Source organism: Aplidium turbinatum, chromosome 6 (assembly GCF_918807975.1).
Source record: "Aplidium turbinatum chromosome 6, kaAplTurb1.1, whole genome shotgun sequence".
Taxonomy (NCBI): Eukaryota; Metazoa; Chordata; class Ascidiacea; order Aplousobranchia; family Polyclinidae; genus Aplidium; species Aplidium turbinatum.
The window spans coordinates 33,062,619-33,089,202 of NC_137477.1; the positions used below are offsets into that span (position 1 = coordinate 33,062,619).

At 39.1% G+C, this 26,584-nt stretch overlaps 1 protein-coding gene across 2 annotated transcripts in view; it reads right to left on the minus strand.

The window, feature by feature from the left end:
* Window positions 1-21,554: 21,554 nt before the first annotated feature.
* The window catches only part of LOC145772229 (sodium- and chloride-dependent GABA transporter ine-like), a 55,710-nt gene continuing 50,680 nt past the window's right edge, over window positions 21,555-26,584 (minus strand). For both annotated transcript variants that reach the window (XM_082584080.1, XM_082584081.1), the window contains exons 8-11: window positions 26,093-26,236; window positions 25,509-25,709; window positions 24,034-24,201; window positions 21,555-22,395 (exon numbers count right to left, since the gene is read on the minus strand). In XM_082584080.1, the coding sequence (XP_082440206.1) occupies window positions 22,231-22,395; window positions 24,034-24,201; window positions 25,509-25,709; window positions 26,093-26,236 (678 nt within the window). In that variant the 3' untranslated portion in view covers window positions 21,555-22,230. The remainder of the gene's footprint in view (window positions 22,396-24,033; window positions 24,202-25,508; window positions 25,710-26,092; window positions 26,237-26,584) is intronic.

Here is a 26,584-nt window from a genome sequence, read left to right on the forward strand (position 1 = left end):
TCTGTATATATTATACTGTATACTTTAAGGTTAAGCAATAAAAACGATGGGGTCCTTGGAGGACCCCACCTTGGTAAACGACGTTCGTGAGCTAGGCTTGGTATGTTAAGGGATATCCATCTGAATAAATGTATTTGGTTCTTTGTTTTATTTCCAGTAGGCTGCGTGCAAACTGTAAAGTAACAGTCATTGAGTACCGTTAGCTTGTTTTAAGCTTTCTTTTGAAAACTTTTCCATCAATATCACAAATGTAGGCTGTCGCGAAAAGTTTTAGGAGATTAAAAGGGGTCGCGAGCAAACAAGTTTAGGAAGCCCTGATATAGACGTTTTCTTCTTTTGCTCATTGAACTTTCTTTACTTATTCGCAACGGAAGTTTTATAATTTTTCCATTAATTTTTATATAGGCCTACTTACAATACTTTAAAATAAAATATGGATAGAATCATATAGAAGATTATTCCTATCAACTGTAAAACGAATACAAAATGAGCAAGCGCACAAATTACAAGGTTGCAAATGCAGCAAAATCATCTTTGTAGACTTTGGCCATGCTACTGCGCAATGTTTTCACTTTTCGCAATCTAACAGCCACATTCTAGTGACGGTAGCAAAGTTATTGATTACAGCAGTTAATAAACATAGTGTTGTGCTCCCCCTCTCCCTGTATTTAAATTTTAAAATATATATTTTAGGATACAAGGCCGGTTTATGTGGCCAAAAGTGAAATGCAGTGCGGCATGGCATCAGTAACAATAGTACAGTGAGTAGTATATTGTTACAGCAAGTAATAAAAAATTTAAATCTGAAAAAATGCACTGCGGAGCTCTGCAAAACCAGTCTAACTTACACAGCGATAGGATTATAGTTTCTCGTAAATAGAATTCAAAAATTTTCTGACTTGTTTTGTGGGGGGTTAAGCGTGGATCGTGTGAAATCGATTTCAAACATGAAGCGTCTGTAGACTCCATAGACACTGCCTTATTGCAAAAAAAAAAAACATCCTGTCTAAAAGTAGCGCCCCCAGACGTGCCGCCCGGGGCGGTCCGCCCCTCCCCGCCCCCTTCTAGCTACGCCACTGGCGTGTAGCCTGCTATTTTTGCTTGACCAACTTAATGTTGACTTCAAAAACTGCTTTGGCCAGGTAGCCTATATGATAATGGATCCAACATGTCTGGTAGGGGAAAGATGTTCATGCAAGATTAAAGGAAGTAAAACCTTTCCTCGAACGGATGCAAGTTGAAAACGTGGTTTTAGCACATAGACATATACAACCAAGCAACCACACGGCATTTAACATAATCCATTAAAATTGAACATAAACTATAAGCTACAAACGTTTTCGGCCATACACACATTAGCCCTTATCAAGAAACAAAAAAACAACTGCTTATCATATCTACAATGAAAATGAATAACTGATCTAAACACTGAATAGAAAAACGAAATGCATAAAATGAAACGGCAGAGCAAAGAAGAAAGGCACATCACATGGCGTTTAAATTACGCGAGGCAAAGACGCATCATATGACGCATCAAGAAAAGACGTTGAGTAGCCTAAATAAGAAGCGCCTGAGGCAAACAACTGTGTATTGAGGCGAGGATTGTATGATTTTATTAGCAAAGCCTCGTGGATTTTAGTGTCGAATTCAGTGGAACATTTACGCATAATTGTAAACGACTCCAAGGATGGTTTGTTATTTGAACATGAACACAAGTAAGAGGGAGTCCTAGATTTAAGCTGAAAATTTTAATGCTGTATGTCCTTCTACCTACAAATCTGGATTAATTAAATGCCTGCTCGAGCGAGCACAAGATATTTTCTCTAATTTTGATAATTTTAATATTGAAGTCAATCGTTTACGGTCTTATTTTATTGCAAACAACTACCCCACATGGTTTTTCAATAAGGTGCTGGGGGAGGGGTTGGATTCGCGTTCTACGCACTCTCAAGCGGACGAACGTGAATGGAAAAACTTTCTTACAGTTCTCTTTGTGGGTAAGGCATCGACACGCTTTGTCAGTAATATGTCAAGTTTTATCAAAATGAAGTTCAACGTGGATATTGTTCCTGTGTATAAAACGTTCAAAGTTGGCTATTATTTTCAGCTTAAATCTAGGACCCCCTCATACTTGTGTTCAATTGTCGTGTACAAGTTCACTTGTTCGCATGACGCAAATTGTACATACATCGGTATGTTTACGCGGCATTTGGCCACGAGAGTGAGGAAGCACTTAGATTTAACTAATTTGAACAAGCAAAGTGCCATTAAAGATCACATATTCGATTGCCAAACATGTTCAAATAACAAACCATCCTTGGAGTCGTTTACAATTATGCGTAAATGTTCCACTGAATTCGACACTAAAATCCACGAGGCTTTGCTAATAAAATCATACAATCCTCGCCTCAATACACAGTTGTTTGCCTCAGGCGCTTCTTATTTACTCAACGTCTTTTCTCGATGCGTCATATGATGCGTCTTTGCCTCGCGTAATTTAAACGCCATGTGATGTGCCTTTCTTCTTTGCTCTGCCGTTTCATTTTATGCATTTCGTTTCTCAATTCAGTGTTTAGATCAGTTATTCATTTTCATTGTAGATATGATAAGCAGTTATTTTTTTATTACTTGATAAGGGCTAACGTGTGTATGGCCGAAAACGTTTGTAGCTTATAGTTTATTTTTAATTTTAATGGGTTATGTTAAATGCAGTGTAGTTGCTTGGTTGTATATGTCTGTGGTTGAAGAAAGTGACCTCTTTACCAAAATTGTATTAGCACATAGAAATTTGTAAAGAATTGTTTACGCTCCACCATGACTCAAAACCTGTCGAACAGCCTATGCATAATTGGTCACAGCGGTAAACCATAATCTCTTCTTGGGAAAATTTTAACATAAAGTTCCCGAATCCGTTCGTCTGTATATAATGACCGAAGAAACACACACTTGAACTTCTTTTCAAACAGTGTATTCCTGTAAAATTAGCCCGAGGCTACCGAAAACGAGGGGGTGCAACGCCTACACCACTTAAACTGTCACTACACAACAGATTACTTGGATAAAAGACGGAACCTTTGTCCAGCTAGCAAGCACTAAGCCAACAGTTAAATGTGCGGCCAACTTTCAAACAATCATTTTACGAATGACCAGAATAGATAGCAATATCTCAAATTCACGTATGCAGTACTGTGACGCAATAATGAAAGACAATTATGAAGTCATTCCAACAGGTGTTTAAAGCTGATGTAATATTTCCTGTTTAAACAGGCCCAAACAGGCCCAAACAGGTTTGACACAATTCTTATGAACGCTGGTGCAATTTTGGCACATTTTCTAGCAACTTCCATGACGTAATATTCAGTAGACTTGAACGGTTTTTATATGACGTTTGATTAGGTGAACCATTGTCTGGAACATAGCGGCCCCTAGTTATGACAGTCTGACATGGCATAACTAAAAAAGAATTGACGACAATTGTGAGCCAATGAATAAAAACACATGATACACTAATTGTTTGAATCACTCACGTTTAAGTTAATACGCAAATACAAAGGGCATGCAAAGAATGAACAGCAATAAGAATAAACACGACGATACATGAAATTGGTACCATAGGTACACGCTAAATGACGCTATATACAATAGTTGCGATAATAACCGACTGTTCCGGGCTCAGACAAGGGTCGGCCACCGCAGACAAAACCAGGCTCAAACCCTAACACTTAGGTGTTCTTTACGGGGGCGAGGCACGAAATATCCCTCAACACATAGTCTACTTTCACTTTTCCCGTACTCTCATCATAGTTGCAGACGGCAACTTTGGCTCTACGAACCACAGGCTTCCCTTTCCTAATTTGTGAAACTACCTCATGCACCCTCCCAAGTTGATACTTCCCACGTTTACCAATGTCTTGGAGAGAACCTACCACTACAAGTTGACCAGGCTCCAAATTCTCGGCCATTTTTAGCCATTTTTTCCGGCCCTGAAGCCCTGGCAAGTAAAAATCGATCCATTTACTCCAAAACTGCTGAGAAAGTGACAAATTGAACCGATAATCCCTTCTTAGTTGGTCACGATCATGTGGTTGCCCAACAGCACAGTATGGGTCTAAGTATGGGGTCAAAAGTGAGGCAGGGGTGATGACAGTAAAATCCCTAGGGTCGTCACTCAAAGGTACCAAAGGGCGTTCGTTCACGATCCGAACGGCACTACTGGTGTACGTAAGCAGTTTAATAAAATTGGGCTTACGTATTGAAGAGTCCAGAATGTGAAAAAAGTATTTGGTCACATCAGCCATGAAACCAAACCTACCAAGCCGAAATCTAGCCAAGACATCTGCCAGAAGGTTTAACAAATCAGGACAAGAAAACATTACATCATTAACACAAGTTCCTCGAAATTCAGACTTGCCATCGTAAACAATACGCTTTTTTAATTGTGACGTCACAAAGTATGGTAAATACCATTCAAATCCCTTGACATTTCCTGCTTCACCAGCACGCTCAATATAGCCATTAGATTTAAGATCTTTCATGGTGTCAGTAAGGAAATCACGAAGTTCAGGTTGTTTTAAAGCTTTCTTTCTTAAAGCAGCAGCTCTATCTGACGCCAACACAAAATTGTTAGGTAAATCAATATCTTCCTTCAACGGTACAGGTATCTCAAATCGACCATCTTTCAACTCAATATTCGGTTCGACAAGTTCTCTAGCCAAAATATCATTGCGAGACAATTCACAGGTTTCATTTTGCAAAGTCAAATCCTGAATGACTTTATTCAGGTCTGCTATTTCCATATCGCGAGACTCAATTTTACGCTGAAAGCCAGAGATGACATCCGACTCTGAAGACGTCTGCACTCTGCACACTTTAGCAACGCTTTCAACTAAGGGTGACTTACCACCACAAGCCAACCAACCGAGAGGAGTGAGCAAAGCATGCGGTTCACTACGATTGTCACCAACACGCTCTTCTTTTGCACACATCAAATAAGCGTTGTCGTTTCCAATCAGTACATCTACAGTACTACAATCATTCAAATGAAACATATTTACGTCATGAAAATGGCGGAAACTACTTAAATCCTGCTTATGTGGTAAAGTCTTAACATCGTCAGCCCAAGCTGGGTTAACCACCGAAGTTATATCACAAAACAGTTCATTCGTCTCTAACGACTGAATGTTGAGTTTAACAAGTTCAGCACAAGTAGGTTTCTGACCAGCCAGAGTATCCATTTTAAACGACGCTTTATCATACGGTTTAAGACCAAGTTCGCACACCAAGTCACTCGAAACAAAAGTCAACTGCGAACCAGGATCATGCTGACAATACACCAACTTCGATTTGCCAGTCATTGGATTCAAAACACGAGCAGCAGTAACGCGGTTAAAGGCTGCTTTAACATTTCCAATCTTAACATTACGCACAGGAACTCTGGCACCAGCCTCATCTTTACCGACCAAATCCAGAGAATCACGTGACGTCACATAAAAATCATGCAGAAGAAAATAGTGTTTCCTATCGTTGGTAGGTCCACACTTACAACAGTTATTTGCATGATTACAGTCTCTAACCATATGCTGGCGCAAACAATTCAAGCATTTGCCAGCTTTCACAATGACATCTCTCCGATCTTTAGGTGTCAAGCGCAAAAATTCTTTACAATTAGACAAAAAATGATATTCAACTTGACCACGTGACGAACAACAAAAACACGCCGGTATGTCACTACGTCTGGCCACACCGCCGCGCGGTGTGCCAACAGCAGTCGAGTACTGCGAACTCCCTGAAATCACATTATCATGGGGTTTTACAGACGTCTGCCTAACCGGACATGAAGGCAATTTTCCTTTGCCAAACTTTTTAAAATGCTGCGACTCACCAGAATCGCCCATTAGCATAATGCTAAAATCAGTCGACTTGCGCGTTTCCTCCCGTACTACAAAATCAAACAAACTCTGAAAAGTAGGTTCCTCAGTGCTACCATACTGATCACCTAAAAAGTCAAGATAACGCTGCTTAGCGTCAAACGGGAGTCGTTTAGCCAAATCCAAAACAAAACGTCCTTCTAATTTATCACGCTGACCATAAGCTTTCGCGTAAAGCAAACACTGGGACAATTCATCTTTAAACTCTTTCAAATCACTGGAAGAGATAGAAGTCAATTTGCTACCATAGCGATACTTTCTAATTTCTGGTTCTGCGAAAAGACCTCCACGAACTCCAAAACGTTGGGACAAGCGAGCTAACGACATTTCTATCCTGTCTTCTTCTGACAAGCCAGGAGTGTCGGAAACCAAATTAGCAATCGTTTGTGCAGCTGTTCTAACACAAGCTGCTTGCAACAAAGTCAAACGAGTTCCCTTAAAGGGCGAAGCTGCCATCAAGGCCATAACACGATTTTTAAAGAAGACAAATAGCATATTATTACCATCGTAACCAATCAAGGCCGCCTTATCGAAGAACGTCCTACTATTTTGGTATTCAAAAAAGCAATCCTGCTGTTGAGAACTCGATTTAGCGGGAGAAGACAAGCTATATCCCTTAAGGGGCTGAGTGGGCTCAGTCACATGCACAGCCTGATCACGATCCTCAAACACGTTAAAATCAGGAGACACGATACGCCTCTCACAACCACCTAAATTACGTGTAGCTGGGCGATCAAAAACTAGCGGCGCAGAAAACTTTGAAGGGGGCAAAGCATTACTGCTAATGGCGGCCCCGTGACCTGTACGCTCTGGGGGAGGAGTTCGGTTGTAATTTGCAGACCTTGGCTCTACAGCCTTCGGAAGACCCTTAGCCGCGGCCCCGAGACCTCCTGAAACAGCTGGAAAACATGTGGATTGTACAGGTCCACTTACAGATTGAACAGGCGTCTGGAAAAGGTTAGGTAAATTAAACTGCGATTGATGTTCACTTCTGGAATGCCTAGAAGAGCCCTTCCTAGAGCTACGCCGGGAGCCCAACTCAGAACGATATTCAGCTAAAGCTACCTCCTTACGTTGTTCAGCCCTCAACTGTGCGTCTTTGAGTGCGAACTCAGCAGCTCTCGCTTCGGCTTTCGCGGCAGCCTCAGCTCGTACGGCCTCAGCTCTCGCGGCGGCCTCAGCAGCTCTCGCTTCGGCCTCAACTCGTATGGTCTCAGCTCTCGCGGCGGCCTCAGCAGCTCTCGCTTCGGCCTCAACTCGTATGGTCTCAGCTCTCGCTATGGCCTCGGCTTGGATCTGGAGCTCCTCTCGTCTTAGCTGTAGGTTAATTTGTGCAACTATCCGTGACGAGCTCTCAGACATCCTAGTGCTTACATTTGAGGCGCTATCCTCAGGATGTATGTCAGCATCCAACCTATCTGAGAAATCACTTTCTTTTTGTTCGAAGCAGGGATATCTATAACTACGGGATTGGAAACTATGTGGAACTCAAAACCATTTTATACACCAGTAGGGTCACTTTTCTTTGGACGCTGCTTTGATAAATAGTCACATAAATTGATCACCTCAAAGGGCAGAAAGTAGTAGGTTAACGAACAACCAAAAGTGTAACAATCAATTCACCTGCTGTAAATTGTAAGGACTACGTTTGCCTGGTTTGTTCATTTGTTTGTATTCCATTAGTGCAGTCATGATGTATTTTGTTTGGTGCTTAAAAAATTTCCAGAATGGCTATTGGTTTAAGTTCTGATGACATCGTAAACGAATTGGTTTCGTACTGGATTGGTCTGTGAACAAGTTGATGATACAACAGCATATTTCACTGATTGTTGAACACTCCTCATTTACTTCTGATCCGATTTGCAGTAACCAAAATGCTAAAGAACAACAGTAGGCGGTTTTTGGACTCGTTGCATTCTTTCATTTTTTGGATTCATCATTTTTTTTCTAGCAGCGTAAAATGTACTTTTACAATCAATTAAGTTTTAATGTGAGTGTACATTTTGTATTATTATTGTAAAATCGAATTTTGTATATCTTTTAGTCAGTATTTTATTTTGTTAATCTTTCTGTAATCGTAGTAATGTGATGACCCTACTGATGTATAGCACTGGATAGAGTTTCCAATCCCGTAGTTATAGATATCCCTGGTTCGAAGTTATTTTTTAACGAGTTAAATTCGGGATCTACCCTATCACGAAGTTCTGCTAAGATTGCAGAGTTAAAAATTTTACTCAAGAGAGCATGGAAATGCCGTAATTCCTCTTCTAAAGTAGATAACTTAGATCTAAAAATTAACAGTTCCTGCTTATCACTCAAAGAACCTAGGGCCACAGAAAGTTTCCCAATTTGAGTCAAAATATCCCTTCTAAGATGCCGGGCCTCTCGAACTGACTTAGCCTCATCGTTAATGGGTCCCTCCCCAGAATGGCCTGCCCGACCGCAAAGAACATCATTAGGCTTAAACTCAGTCGAGTCGACGGCGGTCGAGTCCCTGTCACCACCGAGTATAGACATATTAAATGTTAAGGCTAAATTTAACAATTAAAAAATTAAGTTACACAAACACACAAAATTACAGTAGTTATAAAAAACTTAACTGTAAAGACCGTAAAAAATACAAAAAAGAATTTAAATGCACGATACCGTAGCTGCACGAGTATGAAGTCCAAAAGTCCACAAAACTTGCTTGGATTCTTCCACTTGAATCTTCAAGCACAGATGGATTGCCTTTAATCTTCTTTCTTGCCAATAAATGTCAAAGTTATTTTTCTTCTGTACCAAACTGAGAAGAAATGTCTTTACTTTTTAGCTTAAAGTTCTTCAGTTGCCTACCGAGAAGAAATGTCTTTAATTTTCTTTGCTTCTTTAGACTACCAACCAATAAGATCTTCTTTTATTATTTCTTTGCTTCTAATTGCTTCTTGGCCTACCAACTAACAAACTTCGTCTTTTATTTTTTATGGTCACAGCGGTAAACCATAATCTCTTCTTGGGAAAATTTTAACATAAAGTTCCCGAATCCGTTCGTCTGTATATAATGACCGAAGAAACACACACTTGAACTTCTTTTCAAACAGTGTATTCCTGTAAAATTAGCCCGAGGCTACCGAAAACGAGGGGGTGCAACGCCTACACCACTTAAACTGTCACTACACAACAGATTACTTGGATAAAAGACGGAACCTTTGTCCAGCTAGCAAGCACTAAGCCAACAGTTAAATGTGCGGCCAACTTTCAAACAATCATTTTACGAATGACCAGAATAGATAGCAATATCTCAAATTCACGTATGCAGTACTGTGGCGCAATAATGAAAGACAATTATGAAGTCATTCCAACAGGTGTTTAAAGCTGATGTAATATTTCCTGTTTAAACAGGCCCAAACAGGCCCAAACAGGTTTGACACAATTCTTATGAACGCTGGTGCAATTTTGGCACATTTTCTAGCAACTTCCATGACGTAATATTCAGTAGACTTGAACGGTTTTTATATGACGTTTGATTAGGTGAACCATTGTCTGGAACAATAATCTATTGTGCATCAAATCAGACTATGCAAAGCCTTTATTATTTGATGCTGTGATCCGTAACTTTGCATTGCAAAAGGTCCGGAATGGATTAAATGCTTTGTTGATCTATTTTCGTTGCCTGTAGGCCTATTGTGTCCATACAATTTTTCTCCATCTATATGCTAAAGTTACCAGCTACAACAATTTTGATTCGCATCTAAATGAAACCAATAGCCTACCGGCACGCAGGTTTGGCATGGAAACGAGACCATTATCAACAACGGCTCTTCCAGGATTCCACACAACAATAGGTAGCAGCTAACAGGGTCATCAGAAAGCACGCTCGCGCTTCTCAAACGCTACATAGGTGGGGTAGCCTACTCTTGTGCGTAAACGGTCTTGTTCTCTTTCCTTTCTCTGGTCTAGGTTTATAACTCCATGCAAATAATAATCTAAACCAATTGTGCACGTATTCGTTTTATTTTTCCATTCTTCTCAACTCTGGTGATAAGCAAAAGAAACGACCGTTCTGTAACTAAACCGAACTAAAACTGTGTGAATTTTTCTCCACATAGTCAAAAAATGAATCGTGTAACTTACAAAAATGTAAAATCATTTGAAGGCAAGCGCGAGACTAATTTAGTTTCTCGCGCGAGCTTGCGGTGATCGAAGCCAAACGTCACACTCTCAGTAGCTCTGGATGCCAACGCTGCGAATCTAACATTCAGGACGTCCATCACCTGATCAAGAATCGCCCAGCCACCAAAACCAGTGGCGGATATGGAGCAGTAGGCTACATGCATGTGGCAACCTTAAACACTGATTGAAGCGCCAACAGGACCGCATATGAGATGTTCACACCATACGATTCTAGGCCTACAAGTTTTTCTAGTTAAAATAGTGAAAAACAATGGCAATTTTGTCGCAAGTGCACTCGAGTGACCTTTGTTGATTTCATAGAGAAAGATGTTTTTTTCATATCGAAACGTTTATTAAAATCTAAACTTTAAAGGAATTCAATTTCACGCTGAGGAAAGTAGGCCAAATTCAGCTTAAGACACATGATGCAAGGCATGACAAAAATTCGTTGCTTATATTTTTTTTTGGCGGCCCATTTTTTGTATTGTTCCCCGACCGGTCCTGATTTTTCTCGGAGGTCCTGATAAGCTGCAGTGAAGTACCAGCACAGAAGCAAGCTCAAGGCACCTTGAAGCACTGATCCAACTGAAGCTGGTTCTGCTGGAAAATCTTCATATTCAAGAAGCTCGAATAGAAGCTGAGAGGAAGAGCAGACAAGCTGGCCACAAAATTGATATCAACTAGAATTTCAATCTCGAGCAGAGGTAATTGGGGACGCTGATTCATCTTATGTCACTGACACTGTCGATGAAACTGGATTCACGTCACCTCGTCTACCACCCAGCTAGGCGAATGTTTTCTTCCGTTTCACAAAGAGACCCTCTGTGCAATTTCAAGAAACATCTCCCCTAATCCTTTGATCTCCTTATGGCATTCATGATTCTGAAGCTAACAAGCCCAAATCTACGTTCCCTGTAGCACGCTGGACTCCTGGAATAAATCTTAGTTCGCCATGTTTAGATTGGCAACCGAAAACCACTAAGCATGACTCGTATGGACACGATAGCCAACCTGCGTCCCGTCGTAGGGTTGGAACCCCCGGGTAATCCCGATCCCGGAATTTCGGGGTTTTAACCCATTTTTCTGATCCCGTTGCCGGGATTAATTTTATTAAAATCTCGGGATTTTCAGAAAACTACAAAAGCTGATGTAGCTCCATATCGCTTGACGCTTATACTATTTTGGCTTTAAAGCCGCTTTAGAATTTAAGCTGGTTGTCTTGAACACTCCACATTGGCAAAATGTCACATTAACAAAGTGGAGTCCAAAATAGTGTGATAATAATACCAACTATGATAAAACAATGAACTACGCAATACGCAATCGCTTCAGTCGCAGCATTAATGCGACTGGGTACAGGGTGGCCAGATTGGCCTTTTTAAGGCCAAATTTCTCGAATTTGGCCTTTTTTAAAGTCTGTTGGCCTTAGAAATTATACGTTTGGCCTTTTTATAGATTTGGCCTTAAATTTGGCCTTTTTTAAAATTTACTCTTCAAAATGCATAATAATCAATATTTCTCAAAACCATATTCAAAACGTTTGAATGTTAAACTATTTTGTAAATATGTAAAATATATACTGTTGTAATACTCAACCCTGTGGTATTGTTGTGTCTTGCCTGTCTTTGATATTCACCATTGTTCAATACATGTGTGCTAGTTTAATAGTCGTATTGTGACGCGCTAGCGCTGAGTCAGACTGCGCACACCCGCTAAGGTAACGCCTAGCCCTAGAACATCACATAACTAAGGCGAAAGAGAAAATTGAATTGAGTCCTGTCTTTGTCATGAGTTACCAAGGGGGGTGGGGGGGACTTGTATACCTGGGACTGGTATATATGTCCCCCCACCCCTTTTGGTAACTCATGACAAAGACAGGAGTCAATTCAATTTTCTCCTTCGCCTTAGTTGTGTGATGTTTTAGGTTTTTCCACCCGCCAAGAAAACTCATCCGCTACAGTCCTTTCATACTTGCTACCTTTTGGGCTAATTTCAGAATTATTTTTGCTACAATTTATTAAAATCTGGTGCAAGTCATAAAATATCGATAAATATGAATAATTAAATATTATAGATATTATTTTGGAATTATAATGTCAACGTTCAAAAGTAGGTAGCCAATACAGAAACGTAACGTGTTCACGTTTCGATCGATCGGTAGTCTAACACAACCGCCGGCTTGCCAGCCGAGTACTGTGTAATGTGCAAGGTGAATACATTGCCAAAGCTAAGCAACATTTCTACACATGAAAAAAAAACAAGAAACGCCTAAATAAAATACCAAACTCCTCTTAAAGTTCTCTCACTAAATTTGTCCATGAAGTCACTGATTCAGAAAAAAATAACAGAAATTGATCTTAGTTTAACCATAGCGTGCCATGCATCTATTCGCTCCATTGATCACATTGGTGATGTGGTGAAGTATCATGGTAACATTTTCACTAGATACTGCTGAAACAGAACACAAGCTTTGCTTACTGCTCACTGCTGAAAGCTTGAAAAGCTTACTTACACAAGCTTACTGCTGAAACAGAACACAAGTTAAAGCCTAGAAACAAAACGAAAATTCAACTATTGGAAGTTGTCGTAAGAATTCGTTCTCACTTGTTGGACTAAAAAAAGGGGTTGCAAAAATTTCAAGTGCACCCCAAATATGATTGAATTGCATAGGCTTACCATATTTTTGTGACTTCAAAACGGGACGCCTCCAAAGACCAAGACCACTTAGCTGTGATTTTTTAACTTTACATTTTCCGATATTATTACATAAGCCTACATGTGTGCCACAAAATAAATTATGATTTTATATTTCAAAATCGTAATATTTTGATATAATTTTTGTGCTGCAACCTCTCTATACATCAAAATTTAATTTGAAACTAGTAGTTGGAAACTCTGAACTAATTTCTTCAGACATGTCAATGGTTTAGACAATACAGACAATACAATGGTTCACTGAAAATTTATATCCAATTCCTTATGTGCGTCAAAGGGTCTGTCCGGCTCGGCTGTCTTCATTGACCGTATCGTCATCGAGAGTTTATGCGCATTGCGCATATTCTCTGTCTAAATATCGGTTTTAGTTCGAAAAATAGAAAGGAATTGACGTTAACGATACAAAATAATTCGAATTTAGATTTTTTTTCTGTAAAGCAAAAGGAAGAAAGAATAATAAATTAGCCTGCGGTTTACAAGTCGATAAGTAACTCCCAATTGCACTGAATTTACCCAACACTGCGTACAAGCATTTGCGAATTTATTTATTCGCCCAATCATACTTTTTTGTAGATAACACTTTCTTCAAAAAGACATTGTTCAATTTTATATTCTCGTAAAAGTCAGAGCAGAACCAATCGGCAATCAGTATTGATTTTACATGTGATAACGGCTTTCACGTTCTGCTCCAGCATCCTGCTTCTGCTCTGACCACATGCTCTTCATGCTGACCACATGCTCTTACAAAATATTTTACTTTTTATGGGTTATATAAGAAGAGGTAAGTTGGTTTTAAAGTAATTTAAGGTTTTTAGTTGAAAGCAAGCCTGCAATAAAGCGTAAAAAAAATGTCAAATTGGCAAATGACCCTTCTAATGTTGAAGGAACAACGGAGTTGCGCGTCCCGTAATGTACCGTCCCTACCAAAAGGTAGCAAGTATGAAAGGACTGTAGCGGATGAGTTTTCTTGGCGGGTGGAAAAACCTAAAACATCACACAACTAAGGCGAAGGAGAAAATTGAATTGACTCCTGTCTTTGTCATGAGTTACCAAAAGGGGTGGGGGGACTTATATACCAGTCCCAGGTATACAAGTCCCCCCCACCCCCCTTGGTAACTCATGACAAAGACAGGACTCAATTCAATTTTCTCTTTCGCCTTAGTTATGTGATGTTCTAGGGCTAGGCGTTACCTTAGCGGGTGTGCGCAGTCTGACTCAGCGCTAGCGCGTCACAATACGACTATTAAACTAGCACACATGTATTGAACAATGGTGAATATCAAAGACAGGCAAGACACAACAATACCACAGGGTTGAGCATTACAACAGTATATATTTTACATATTTACAAAATAGTTTAACATTCAAACGTTTTGAATATGGTTTTGAGAAATATTGATTATTATGCATTTTGAAGAGTAAATTTTAAAAAAGGCCAAATTTAAGGCCAAATCTATAAAAAGGCCAAACGTATAATTTCTAAGGCCAACAGACTTTAAAAAAGGCCAAGTTCGAGAAATTTGGCCTTAAAAAGGCCAATCTGGCCACCCTGTGCTGTCAGTACAGTTTCTGCTGATTCTGCACTAGCTTTTTGCAAAGAAAAAATTAAAGTTTATTTCTGAATGGCGAATTTTGAAGATGTAAGTTCAAAGAGAAAATCCGGGGTTTTAGCAAAGCTTATTGTATTGTAAATCTACACAAAAAGCAAAATGTAACTTGTGTCAAGCCGTTTTGAAAGCTTCAGGGTCCAGTACAAAGAGATTAGTAACTAAAGTCGGAAACTAGCAAGGACTTGAAAACAAACTTTAGGTTTCGAATCGACGAGCGTTGAAATGTTGAACTGGTTCACCTTTTTGGGTAGCCTACCTCAAGAAACCTTCCTACATTGATCAACCGCAGGATCAGCTTGGTCATGAAATAAACCGTCAAAAAATCGCTGCCCTGGCCACGAACGTTCTTCAAAGATTGTTCCCAAGCCCAACTGTTGAATTGGATCGAGGCCCTACTGAACAGCATGAAGAAAATTAAAGATACCATTACAGAGGATAGTAGCCATGACCAGTGGCGGATTTAGGGCAAAATTTAGGGGGCGCCAAAGAAGTATGGAACAACCTCGCCGCAAATGGCTTGGGAAATTTTTTTGCGTTTTTATCAATAAAATTGCCTATCTAAGTCAGGTAGGCTACCAGTCATTCCCACATCACAAATCAACACCACAAGTGACAATCAGTTGTAAAGTTGAGGCAATGCCATAATGCCGCTCGTGGCAATTAAAAGCAATAACGAACGTGAAATGACAATTTAGGTATTTTACAATAAAACTTTAGGCTATACAACAGTGATTGCTCCAAGTGAATGAAAAGGGGTACCTACCAAAATCCATTTCAATAAATCACCAACCTAGAGTGCCTGAAGCTCACTGGTGCATAGCCCAAAAAAATGCATTATAAAAAACATTCAAACGGTGAGACCTAGGTGTACTTAGTAGCCTACAAGTGAATGGTACTCAGTTAAGATATTGCAAATAAAAAAAATAATTCTAATATGAACAAAGCGCTTGCAGCAATAAGAGTCTACTATTTCTATTTTGTAGAAGAAGCCTATGCCCTATCAGCAAAACAAAATATTGTGAACTGACAATGATGCAATTGAGCAACTAAGACAACCTCCTAATGACAGTGATATAAATCAATTACTCTCTTTCAACCTGCCTTGAGCCAGAAGGAAGCTGTAGGCTGTAGCCTACAGTTTATAAATTCACATGGTAACAATATATCAATGACTCATGGATACAGATAAAGATAACCCATGTCGATGCGCAAGCTGCTTTGAACAGAGATGGCGATTGAATAAACACCATATGTTGGTGTTTTTCCCTTGCATTTTCAGAATTAGTTTATTCAATTGACTAAACATATCAACCAAATAAGCAAGGATTCTAATCCATCTGTCATCATTCAGCAATGAAACAAATTCCAATTTTATTTAAAGTTCAAAAAATAATTTAAACTCGTCTCTGAACTCACACTCGCTTGATTACGTTTCCTCTTGCAAGCCATCAAATATTTAAATGAAAAAGAAGTAAGCCTACGTGATGGTCTGCATCCATGTCAGTGCACTGCACAGTTGCTAAATAATCGGGAGTTAATCTAATAATAATTTCCTCCTTAACGCTCTAGTCTTGGCCAACTTACTAGGCTTAAAAAGGTTTACAATCCTATAGCCAAATTCCCCCCTGAAAATTGCAAAATTCCCCCCTAGTGGGGAATTCCCCCCCGGTTGGGAACCACTGGTTTAAACTTTAGGGACTGAAAACTGCTGGTAACTTCAGAAAATCGTTTTCAGAATCAGTTAGGAATTCTCGCCCCCCCTCCTGGAATTAGCTTGTAGATTGTAGGCCTAATAAAGTTTAGTTTTATTGCATATTTTATATGCTGTATGTTTTTTCATGTGATAGCTTACATTCTGTGTGCTTTTCAACAATATGAATATTCCATAATTTACTGTAAGTTGTAGGCCTACTCTGTGTACATTCTGTGTGCTTTTCAACAATATGAATATTCCATAATTTACTGTAAGTTGTAGGCCTACTCTGATATTTTTTTAAAAATTATTTGCATATGTGGTTCTGTATCTCACCATCAAAGCGATTTCACCGTCTGAACATTCAAAATTGTTTTCAACAGCTAAAATTTAGACTAAAAAAGGACGAGTAGATTTCTTAGAAAATATTTTTGCATGTTTATTACTCTCATTAGTTGTAGGCTAATTCATGGTAGGACCAAAGTGGAATCCAAAGTATGTGCAAATATGTTCAGTTTAAATGTTTTTTTTTTCAAAATTATTAGATGCAAGGCCATTTTTGAAACGAAAAATCGTGATATTTTTCTGCAGTAGATAAATTTGACCCAAATGAGCTGAAATTTTAACTGAGGTGTTTTTTTTCATAAAACCACCACAGGATAATAGGTAGAAGACTAGAAATGATCGGACCCAGTTTAATTTTTTCGGGGGCGCCTGCAACACCCTAAAACGCAGCCCACATAATCAAGGATTGCCCACTGTACAGACCACCTCATGGTATGGAAGGCCTAGTCTCCCTTGACGATGATACCAAGCAGCGGCTAACCGTAACCGACGGGTGCACTGATATATAGCGACAACACAAGAGAAGTTCATCTATGGCGTCAGGACCAAGTAGTCTGCAATGTCATCATTTCCTTGTCTTTTTCTCCTTGCGCCTGTTCTGTAATAACATCTGGAAAGCAGGGATGGAGGAACCACGTGGGCCTAGGCCCACCTACTTTATTTTTTAGGTGGGCCTGGCCCACCCACTTTTGAAAGCCAAATTTCTTTGAAAAGGTAGCGAAAAAGGCAAATTAGAGAAGGAGTTCCAAAAAAAAGCTCTTCACTCATTTGATACGCACTAGTTTGATTACACAGGCCGAAAAAAAAGTTTTTGGCACAAAAGGTGAGAGTCATTCAGAGTATTTCAGAGCCCCTGATTCCAAAAATGCACTTAGTTTTTTCGAATTTTCGAAACTACCAGGAATTGAATTTCGAACCAAGATTGTGTTCTTCCGTAACAAGGATAAAATTTTAAGCAGCTACTTTATTGAAGAACATAACTTTGTATTCTGTAATTATATAAATGGCCTTCGTACCTTGATGGGTGTTGCTCAGTATAAGAGTAGGCCTCCCGTAATAAAGAATTGCGTTTGTTCATCGATGCCTTTGTTTTGCTTATTCGTCTAGTTTGTTAAGCAAAACAATGTAGGCTATGTATTTTGTTGTTTATACTTAGTAGCTTAGTTAGTAATTGTGATACTGTTGAAGTCAACCCAGCAAACAATATTTAGAGATCGCTGAAGATAAATGGCTACATAAAATCAAAGCCACCATAAACATACAGAAATTGATTCGACAGACCACTTAAATTCCATGTTATCAGCAACCTCCGACCCTGGTGGTGTAGATTCTTCAACTATGCCCATTCACACTTATTCTTTTTTGACGTTTTATCAATGTAAACTTACGACAATGGACTGAAACTAAATTGCGTTTTTCTTCGTGTTCGTCTTGTTGAACTGTTGTAATTTACTAGATGGATGATATATGTTCATGTTTTTCTTGAATTTTGTACCAGTATATTGTTGGAAATCGTGGCAGAACACCAGTTTAAGATTTAGGCTTGCAGTTTTTGATTTTAATATTATGTAACCATCTATTTAAAATATAATTTTATGCATGTTGATAATATCGGAGTTTGCTTTATTTGTTCGTTTTACGTATTTTCAAATTTTCTTTTTTCATGTGGCTAGCTGAAGAAGATGCTATTACTATAGCGAAATCGATTCTTAACTAAATAAATTACACTAAGAAGTTAGATTGTTGTGCAAATGCCAGCATTTGATGAATGCAAAATAGCAGTACCATCTGTTGAAGTCAACAAATAAATTAACGCAGAGCATAAGTTATACATTCTACATCTTAACTGCATCATAAGCCTTGCTTCACGTCGTATTTTGATTGTTACTAGGCCAGTAAACGTTAAATAGCCGTTTGTTTGAGTTGTAATCAACGTGATTGGTTCCAAATAGCGTTTATACAACTCAGAAATGTGCCTGGGATTACTTTCAGTTTTCTCTATGTAATGAACGACAATACGTTAAATCTATAGGGGCTCAAAATTGCAAAAAAAATGTTTTTGCTGTAGGCTATTTCAAAAACTAGAGATAAATCGAAAAAAACAAGTGCATTTTCGGAATCAGGGGCCACGAAATACCCTAAAATGACTCTCACATGCCGTGCCTTTAAAAAAAAAAATTTTTTTTGTTGGCCTGTGTTATCTTTAATAGCTCAATGATGAAATCTAATCTTCAAACTTTTCTGTTGAGCCCACTGTTGATGGGCAGCACATGTGGGTGTGGTTGCGTGTGATTGGTGGAGTAATCTGTAACAGAAGTGCTGAAAGCCAGTCGGTACAAATCTATAAATTAATGTAATTGTTCTTTAAGGTTAAAACAATGATATCATTACATACTATGCAGTGCATGCACGTAGGCCTACTGTATAATGCTGCAGATTATTTCTCCCAGGTTGGTATTGTAACTGTGTGTGTATTTTGCCTTTTTATTTGTGTGTAGGCTACATCGCCATATTTTGTACTGTGCTATGGAGCAATTTAACAATTTTGTAATTTGTTTGGGCAAACCGGGCTTAAAAACGGAATTTTTTCGCTGGTTGGCACAAAAGGCAATCATGAAAACACAATGTATAAACGGTTTGAAGTATTAGGAATACAGCAATGTTTAGGGGGGGTCTGGGGGGCGAAACCCCCCAGAAGTTTGATTAACTTTGACTGTTACGCCTTTGGGCCCACCTACTTTTAAAATGGTTCCTCCATCCCTGCTGGAAAGATGGTTACCTTGCTCATCAAGTCAAGTGGTTAACCAACTGAGCTATCGCGGAAGACTCTCTAATATAAATATATAAAAACAATTGCTTTACTTGCAATGTTATGATAGAGGGAAAAGTTACGGGACTACCTCCCTCTCAGAACCCATGCATGCCTATTTTGGGTTGCTTTGCTAGTTTGAAATAAAATGAAGATGCGTTCTATTTTGTTGATAATAGCCTACTGTGCTTTACATATAGACAGTCCGTCTGTCAGTACCGCCTAAACTTCTACTTCTTTTCATATGTTTCTAAAACACAACATAAACTATAATCTGCAAAATAAAGACAAAATATTGAGCAAATATTTTATTTGTGTTTAGTTTTGTTTCAAATTCATAACGACAGGAAATTGCTTTATTTTTCAAAATTAAAACAGAAATAGTTAAGGCCAAAATAAAGATTTCAAATATTGCGACTAGGCTACCAATTAAGAACGTTTTTAAAAAAAAACTAAAAAACAGTCAAAGATTAAAATCTGGTCAAAATCTCTCAACTGGCAACACTAATGATTTTGTTATCCCGCAAACCCTGCATTTCAGGTGAAATTACTTTTCAGGAGTCATTTAGTTGATGGTGAAGAAGTTGCGCTGCAACCTCAGCAATGTTGATTGACATGGCACCTGACGCCAGGCACAAGTTCATCCCACGGAAGCATCGATGGCGGCAAGAGACTTGATGGTGGAACAAATCAAGTTGAACAGAACGTCGCCAGACGTGTATCGACGTACGAAACAAAAACCGTGACGTTGTCCGAGGCAAACCGGAAGGAATGATGCAAGTGAGATGGAAGTAAACCAAGAAGCAGAGAAAACGTGGCTGGAACTCTATGAAAAGCTCTCAACATTGAACTTGATTGGGACTTTAAACACCTCACCAATAATCTACAAGTTGCACCATAGTTATGATGAAACCAGCCATAGCGAAGATGAAGTCTGATGAAGTGCCTGGGCCATCGCGAATAGTCGTGATGATCAGAGCTGCAGGTGCATTATTAATTCATCATCTTGCATCCAGTCGCCTGTTAAGATAGGGTTCCTTCAGACTGGGAGCAGAGCTTCATTGTAACTTATCTACTGTATCTACAAAAGAAAAAAGGATGCATTGAAGAGGAAAATTTCATCAGATGTGAAATCCGCAATACAGAATGGGACCCATGAATGTAGAAATGCTTTGAAAACTACACGTTAAAGATATGAAATTTGATAATGACGTACAGATTATAGCACAAAGTAGACGAAAGCTTTTGCATGATCAGTAGGGTTATGAAGTCATAATGAGGTAGGGTCGATGGGTTCAGGATTAAGATTGTCCTGAATTGGCATTTCAGTTGAATTACAAAAGCAAAGGTAAAAGGAATTTACATCAAAGTTGCCAGTTGACCATAAAAAAATGACCAAATTAAGCTTAACAAAATAGTTAAAAAAGGCCGCATTTCCAAATAAGAATTAAGTAGGCTACACAGCAGCACTTTAAAATATCCAAACATGCTTTGAATCACTATTAAGAAATACACTATACAAAATGAAGACTGCGCACAAAGCAAATATTTTATTCAAGCTTCATTTGGTTTCAAATTCACAACGACAGAAAACTGTTTTATTTTTTAATGTTAAGACTGAAACCGTTCAGCTGAAACTAAATATTCCAAAAGTTGATAGTACTAAAGTTTTTGAAAAAAAAGAACTAAAACAGTTAAAAGTTAAAATCTGACCAACCTTAACATCAAGCAACGCTGGTTCTACTCTCGGGGTGTGCGCTTTAGTAACGCATTTTAAGGACTGCTCTCTATTTAGCGGAAACTAGTGATAGAATAGTTTGCAAACAACAAGCAGAAACTTTACTTTGTCAATCTCGGTAACCGGCCCTGCGTCAGTGATTCAAAGCCTCTACAAGTATGCGAAACTGACAGGAATAACTTCTCTCAGTCCGAAGATTAAGATTCAAACCAACCAAAGTGCCAACGGGCAACACTAATGTGATGTTGTTACCCCGCAAACCTTTCCCAACGGGCAACACTAATGTGATGTTGTTACCCCGCAAACCTTTCCCAACGGGCAACACTAATGTGATGTTGTTACCCCGCAAACCTTTCCCAACGGGCAACACTAATGTGATGTTGTTACCCCGCAAACCTTTCCCAACGGGCAACACTAATGTGATGTTGTTACCCCGCAAACCTTTCCCAACGGGCAACACTAATGTGATGTTGTTACCCCGCAAACCTTTCCCAACGGGCAACACTAATGTGATGTTGTTACCCCGCAAACCTTTCCCAACGGGCAACACTAATGTGACGTTGTTACCCCGCAAACCTTTCCCAACGGGCAACACTAATGTGATGTTGTTACCCCGCAAACCTTTCCCAACGGGCAACACTAATGTGATGTTGTTACCCCGCAAACCTTTCCCAACGGGCAACACTAATGTGATGTTGTTACCCCGCAAACCTTTCCCAACGGGCAACACTAATGTGATGTTGTTACCCCGCAAACCTTTCCCAACGGGCAACACTAATGTGATGTTGTTACCCCGCAAACCTTTCCCAACGGGCAACACTAATGTGATGTTGTTACCCCGCAAACCTTTCCCAACGGGCAACACTAATGTGATGTTGTTACCCCGCAAACCTTTCCCAACGGGCAACACTAATGTGATGTTGTTACCCCGCAAACCTTTCCCAACGGGCAACACTAATGTGATTTTGTTACCCCGCAAACCTTGCATTTTTGGTGTATAGTTTAACGGGCTTTCTTAATAAAAAAATATAAAAAAGTTTTTTCAGGAGCTGTTTATAGATCATAGCACAAAGTAAACAAGAACTCCAGTAAAAATGTAAGCCCTCTCTATCTATGGGGTCGCCAAGAAACTAAAGCGCTCACATGATGCATAGGATTAACATGCAATATAATAGGTACGACATGCAATATAATATAGGGAATTCATAATGCAATACAACAATCATGAAAACATAAAGTGACTATTTAATGCCAATATCGGACTTGAGTGGCGCATCTTCTTTGCACGAAGACAAGTAGTTCGGTGGGATTAGGTCAGTAGATGGGCTATTTGAAGACGTCATACTTATAGCTTCACCCTTTGCTTCAATGGTTTTTACCGTTGGTTGAATGGCGCTCAAAAGTCGCTGAAAAATAAATGCGGATTAATTACTGAGCATAACTAACGTAACATAATAATCTAAAAGACACCCAAAGAAAACAAACAAAGATACGTCTGTGAGCAGAACTACCAGATAGGATGGTGTTTAGTTTTTGGTTCGGATGCGAAATCATACAGTATGCATCCAGTGAGAGAGTGCGAAGACCGTAGCCCTGTGAAGGCGCAGGAACTTCGTCGAGCAGACACAAAGCTACCAGGGATATTCTGTTGCACGCTATTGACCAGAATACAATCACAAAACAAATGTAGCAATGACACAAACGAGCGGTAACAATATCTAGAAACTCCGGCAAATGGTCTTGCTTAAATGTGATATCTCTCATAATTAATTTAATGTTATTCACAGGTCAGGTATCTTTGGTTTCTTTAGATCAGTGGTATTAAACCTGGGGGACGCGGCCCTCATTGTGCAGATTAAAGTTAACGAGTAACTACTGGCACTGGCTATGGCAACAAAACGATATATTTAGGAATCGTATGTGAAATATGGATTTGTCAGTATTGCTTCCAATGGCACTGAAAAACCTCAGTGTGTCCTGCATTGTCCTCTGTGTATGGCAGTTCTCATTGGAACTGATTTTAAAAATCCATAAATACCTAAAAGATTGCTACAAATTCAACCGATGAAAATGTAGCTTTAGTTCAATATTTTTTCCTTATGATCTAGCCAAGCTTGATAGGAACTGGAGGAAATGTGATTACAGCAGTAATGACACCGCAAAAAAACGCTTTTGATTTCAGAAGTTTACATTAGAACAGCGAAACGCAACATAGACTGGATGTCGGCATGAATCAAATTTGGTTACAATTTTTATTTAACGTGCTTTTATTGAATAATTTTATGGAGTGCCGCAAGGCTACATTGATTGCTCTAAAGAGGGTCGCAGGCAAAAAAGAAAGATGGAAAGCCACTGCTTTAGATGTATCGTGACATCACTTTCCTTCCAACTTTTGACGCAAATGTTTAAATTTATTGCGTTTCTTAGTTTTATTGTTTGAATGACGTCATTCAATCATATTAACTTACTTTCTATGACAGTATCTGTTTGTGGAAAATTACTCCTCTCCTGAAGTGATGCGATGGTATGGATAACATAAGAACTCGCGAAATTTATATCTTAAAATTTCTTACAAAGTGAGAGCACACGCATGCAAGCTTGCTTTAGTTATGTTCAAAATAATTCTGTAAAAAGTTCAGCCAGCGACATATGTTTGGACTCGATTCGTACAAACGTTTAAATACAAAATTAACAAAAGTTTGAAAATTTTTCTTAGTGGCAAAATGTGGCCCGGGTAACTTTGGAGATTTGTTCTGAAGCACTGGGAAAATAGAAAATCGAAAAGCCGCTAAATTACGGAAATTAAACGTTAGTTAAGACGCAACTACGCCAGTCTCGGCTTGGACAGGCCGATGTGGCGAATGTTGAGCACGAATACAGGGACGGTTTTATTTAATATTCATTGTACTTTACATTTCGTGTTGAATTGAAATAATCCTAAACCCTGTCATTGTCACATGATTTTGAATGTTTTCCGTCCTTTAAAGCTTAAAGAGTGAAACATTTGGCAGCGCTCCAGAACAATAACCAGATAAATAACCCACCTGCCAGATGTCCCCTTCCTGCCTGAAGATAGCGATTGCAGCCCCGACGGGAATGCACAGCATGGAGCAGAGCGCGATCATCCATCCCAGCCCATCAGCCCAGGGAGGATAAGTATAACTTCCATATCTAGCGGGTTTGTACTGGATGATGCTGAACAATAGGATAACCTGAAAGCACCAGCAGAGTAGAAATTAAAACTCCTTTATGCAACAAAAGATTACAGAAGTCAGCTGCCACCCTCGTGCAATAAGCGTAAAGAGGAAAAACAGCACAGCACAACGGATGAACAAGGAAGGCTTATGATTTTAGTTTTAGACTTATTTGTGGTATTATTTGACGATGTGGTTTTTGAAATAATCAAAATTACCTTTTTTAAATTTTTACATCTAAGTATTTGAACAATTTCTTTTCGACAACAGACTGACAGTTCATCAAATAAAAAATGTCTGTCGCGTGCTGTGGTGGCACAAGTCATGGAACTTCGGAATCACCTGGTAAATATTAAATCGGGTAGCTATCTTGTGGACAATAAATTATATCGGAAACCAAGTGTTCAGTACTGTGCTTTCTCTGCACCGCTTCAACAGTAGATGGAGAGGGATTGAGCGGATAATCTCAGAATGAGGGCTTGAATCGAAAATGCAAAGAAATTTTTGCAGACAGAAGCCAAAGACGTTTTATGAGTTAACATACCAAAACAAGCTAAAGGCGACTTTATTTTTTAAAAAGTACTTTTTGAAGATAGGTTTTGGTCAATTTACGGCGGCTCAACTACAACCAGTTTCATACAAGCTGTTTGCATTATTGTTACGATTTTGCCCATGCGTACAAATCGAAATGACCACTTTCCCTGTTTTACGATGAAATCAAACCCAGAAAAATGTTTACAGCACTCTTGCAACATACTTGAAGTATTTTAGTACAGTAGCTAATAATATTTGAACTTTAAATGCCATAAACAAAAAGTGACGTCCATATAATATTAGCAAATAAAACGCTAAAAGTAATTTTCAGGGTGGGGGATTTTTTGGACGGAACAAACAAATATTTTCCAACCTTAAAGTTATCTTGAATTTTTTTCTTGAAAACATCTGAAAAAATGCACTTTCGTTTGTTTTTACTTAGTTGTAAAAAAAAATTAATTTAAAATTGCTTTATACTGTATTAGAAAACTCATCATCGGACTTATATTTGACTGACAAATTAATAAGCAGTTGTCTGATCCGCTAAGTTGTGTTGTCAGCCTTCATTGGACTACATAGTCTACTTAGTCAGACTAAATCTAAGACAGCCCAATTTAAAGGCATCATGATTTATCTCACTAGACTAGTGTAGATGTAAAGTATTTTTATCGCAAGACGACATCAATGTTATTGCATTTGCAATCGCTAAGTCGAAAGCATCGAAATGGTTAAGACTTTCGATGCTTCGGTTGATTCTCTGAAAGCATTCTTAAAAAAACAACGCAACTTACACCGACAAGTAGAGGGGCGCATACGAGCCAGCACCAGATGAAGTACCAGGAGGGTCTACGTCCAGACATCTCGCGTACATTGTTAGCTAACCTCAGCCCACCATACAGCCAGCATACCGTCACGATTTCGAAGAAGGCAAGGAACACAAGAGCGACCACAGCGGTGTAGTTATCGAACAGAGTGAAGACGTAGATGCCACCCTGCATAACGAGCACGAAAGTGAGCGGAAAAGTTGGATTTCCACGAAACATAAGGTTCGTCATACGTAGAGTAATCCCTCTCCAGACATGGGCAAGAATTAATGTGGGATTGTGGGTGCGATGCAAAGTTATTGCTATAAATAGAAAATACCCAACCAGATTATTGAACATCAAGTGGACTTGGAACCAACAGATGCTACTTGTATTTGAGAAAAGAGCCTTCCTTGACATTTTGGTGCAAGAAAAGTATAATTAAAAACAATGCAGATTTACGCACTGTGCGTTTGAGCAACATGAATCAAGTCAGTGGCAATAAGTGCCTGCTGTGCAGTCACTATCTATACACAATGTTGTACATGCAACGCCATGCCGACAATGCATACCTGCATAAGATGGGGAAGGCCGAGTAAAAAGGCGACGACACAAACAGCCAGCGCTAGAAACTCTTTTCTTTTGAAAAAGTCCGTCAACAACCTTCCTCCAAGCATGTCAGTAAGGCATGTGTTGACCACCTCTATCATTGCAAACTGCGTCAATAACTTCCGTTAGTAAACAATTGAAACGCGACCAACATTCGTAACTACACTGGGGTGCTGTAAGAACAAGCGGTGATATTCAAATAAGTCGTTTCAAACGCTAACAAGGATTTTAATTGCACAAAACTGTTCAAGAAATGCTTTATGCCAACACGATTCATGCGTTATAGTAGATTATTGCTTTTCAATTACATCTGTTAAGTCAAAATAGCAACAATAAATGGATAGCCTCATTAAGGGTTCTGCAGAATTCCCTGAATATTACGACAGAGAACAGCATAAACCGAGTCTTATTTTGTTACGATGCACAAATGACCCAGGCAAGTAGCGTCCAATTGA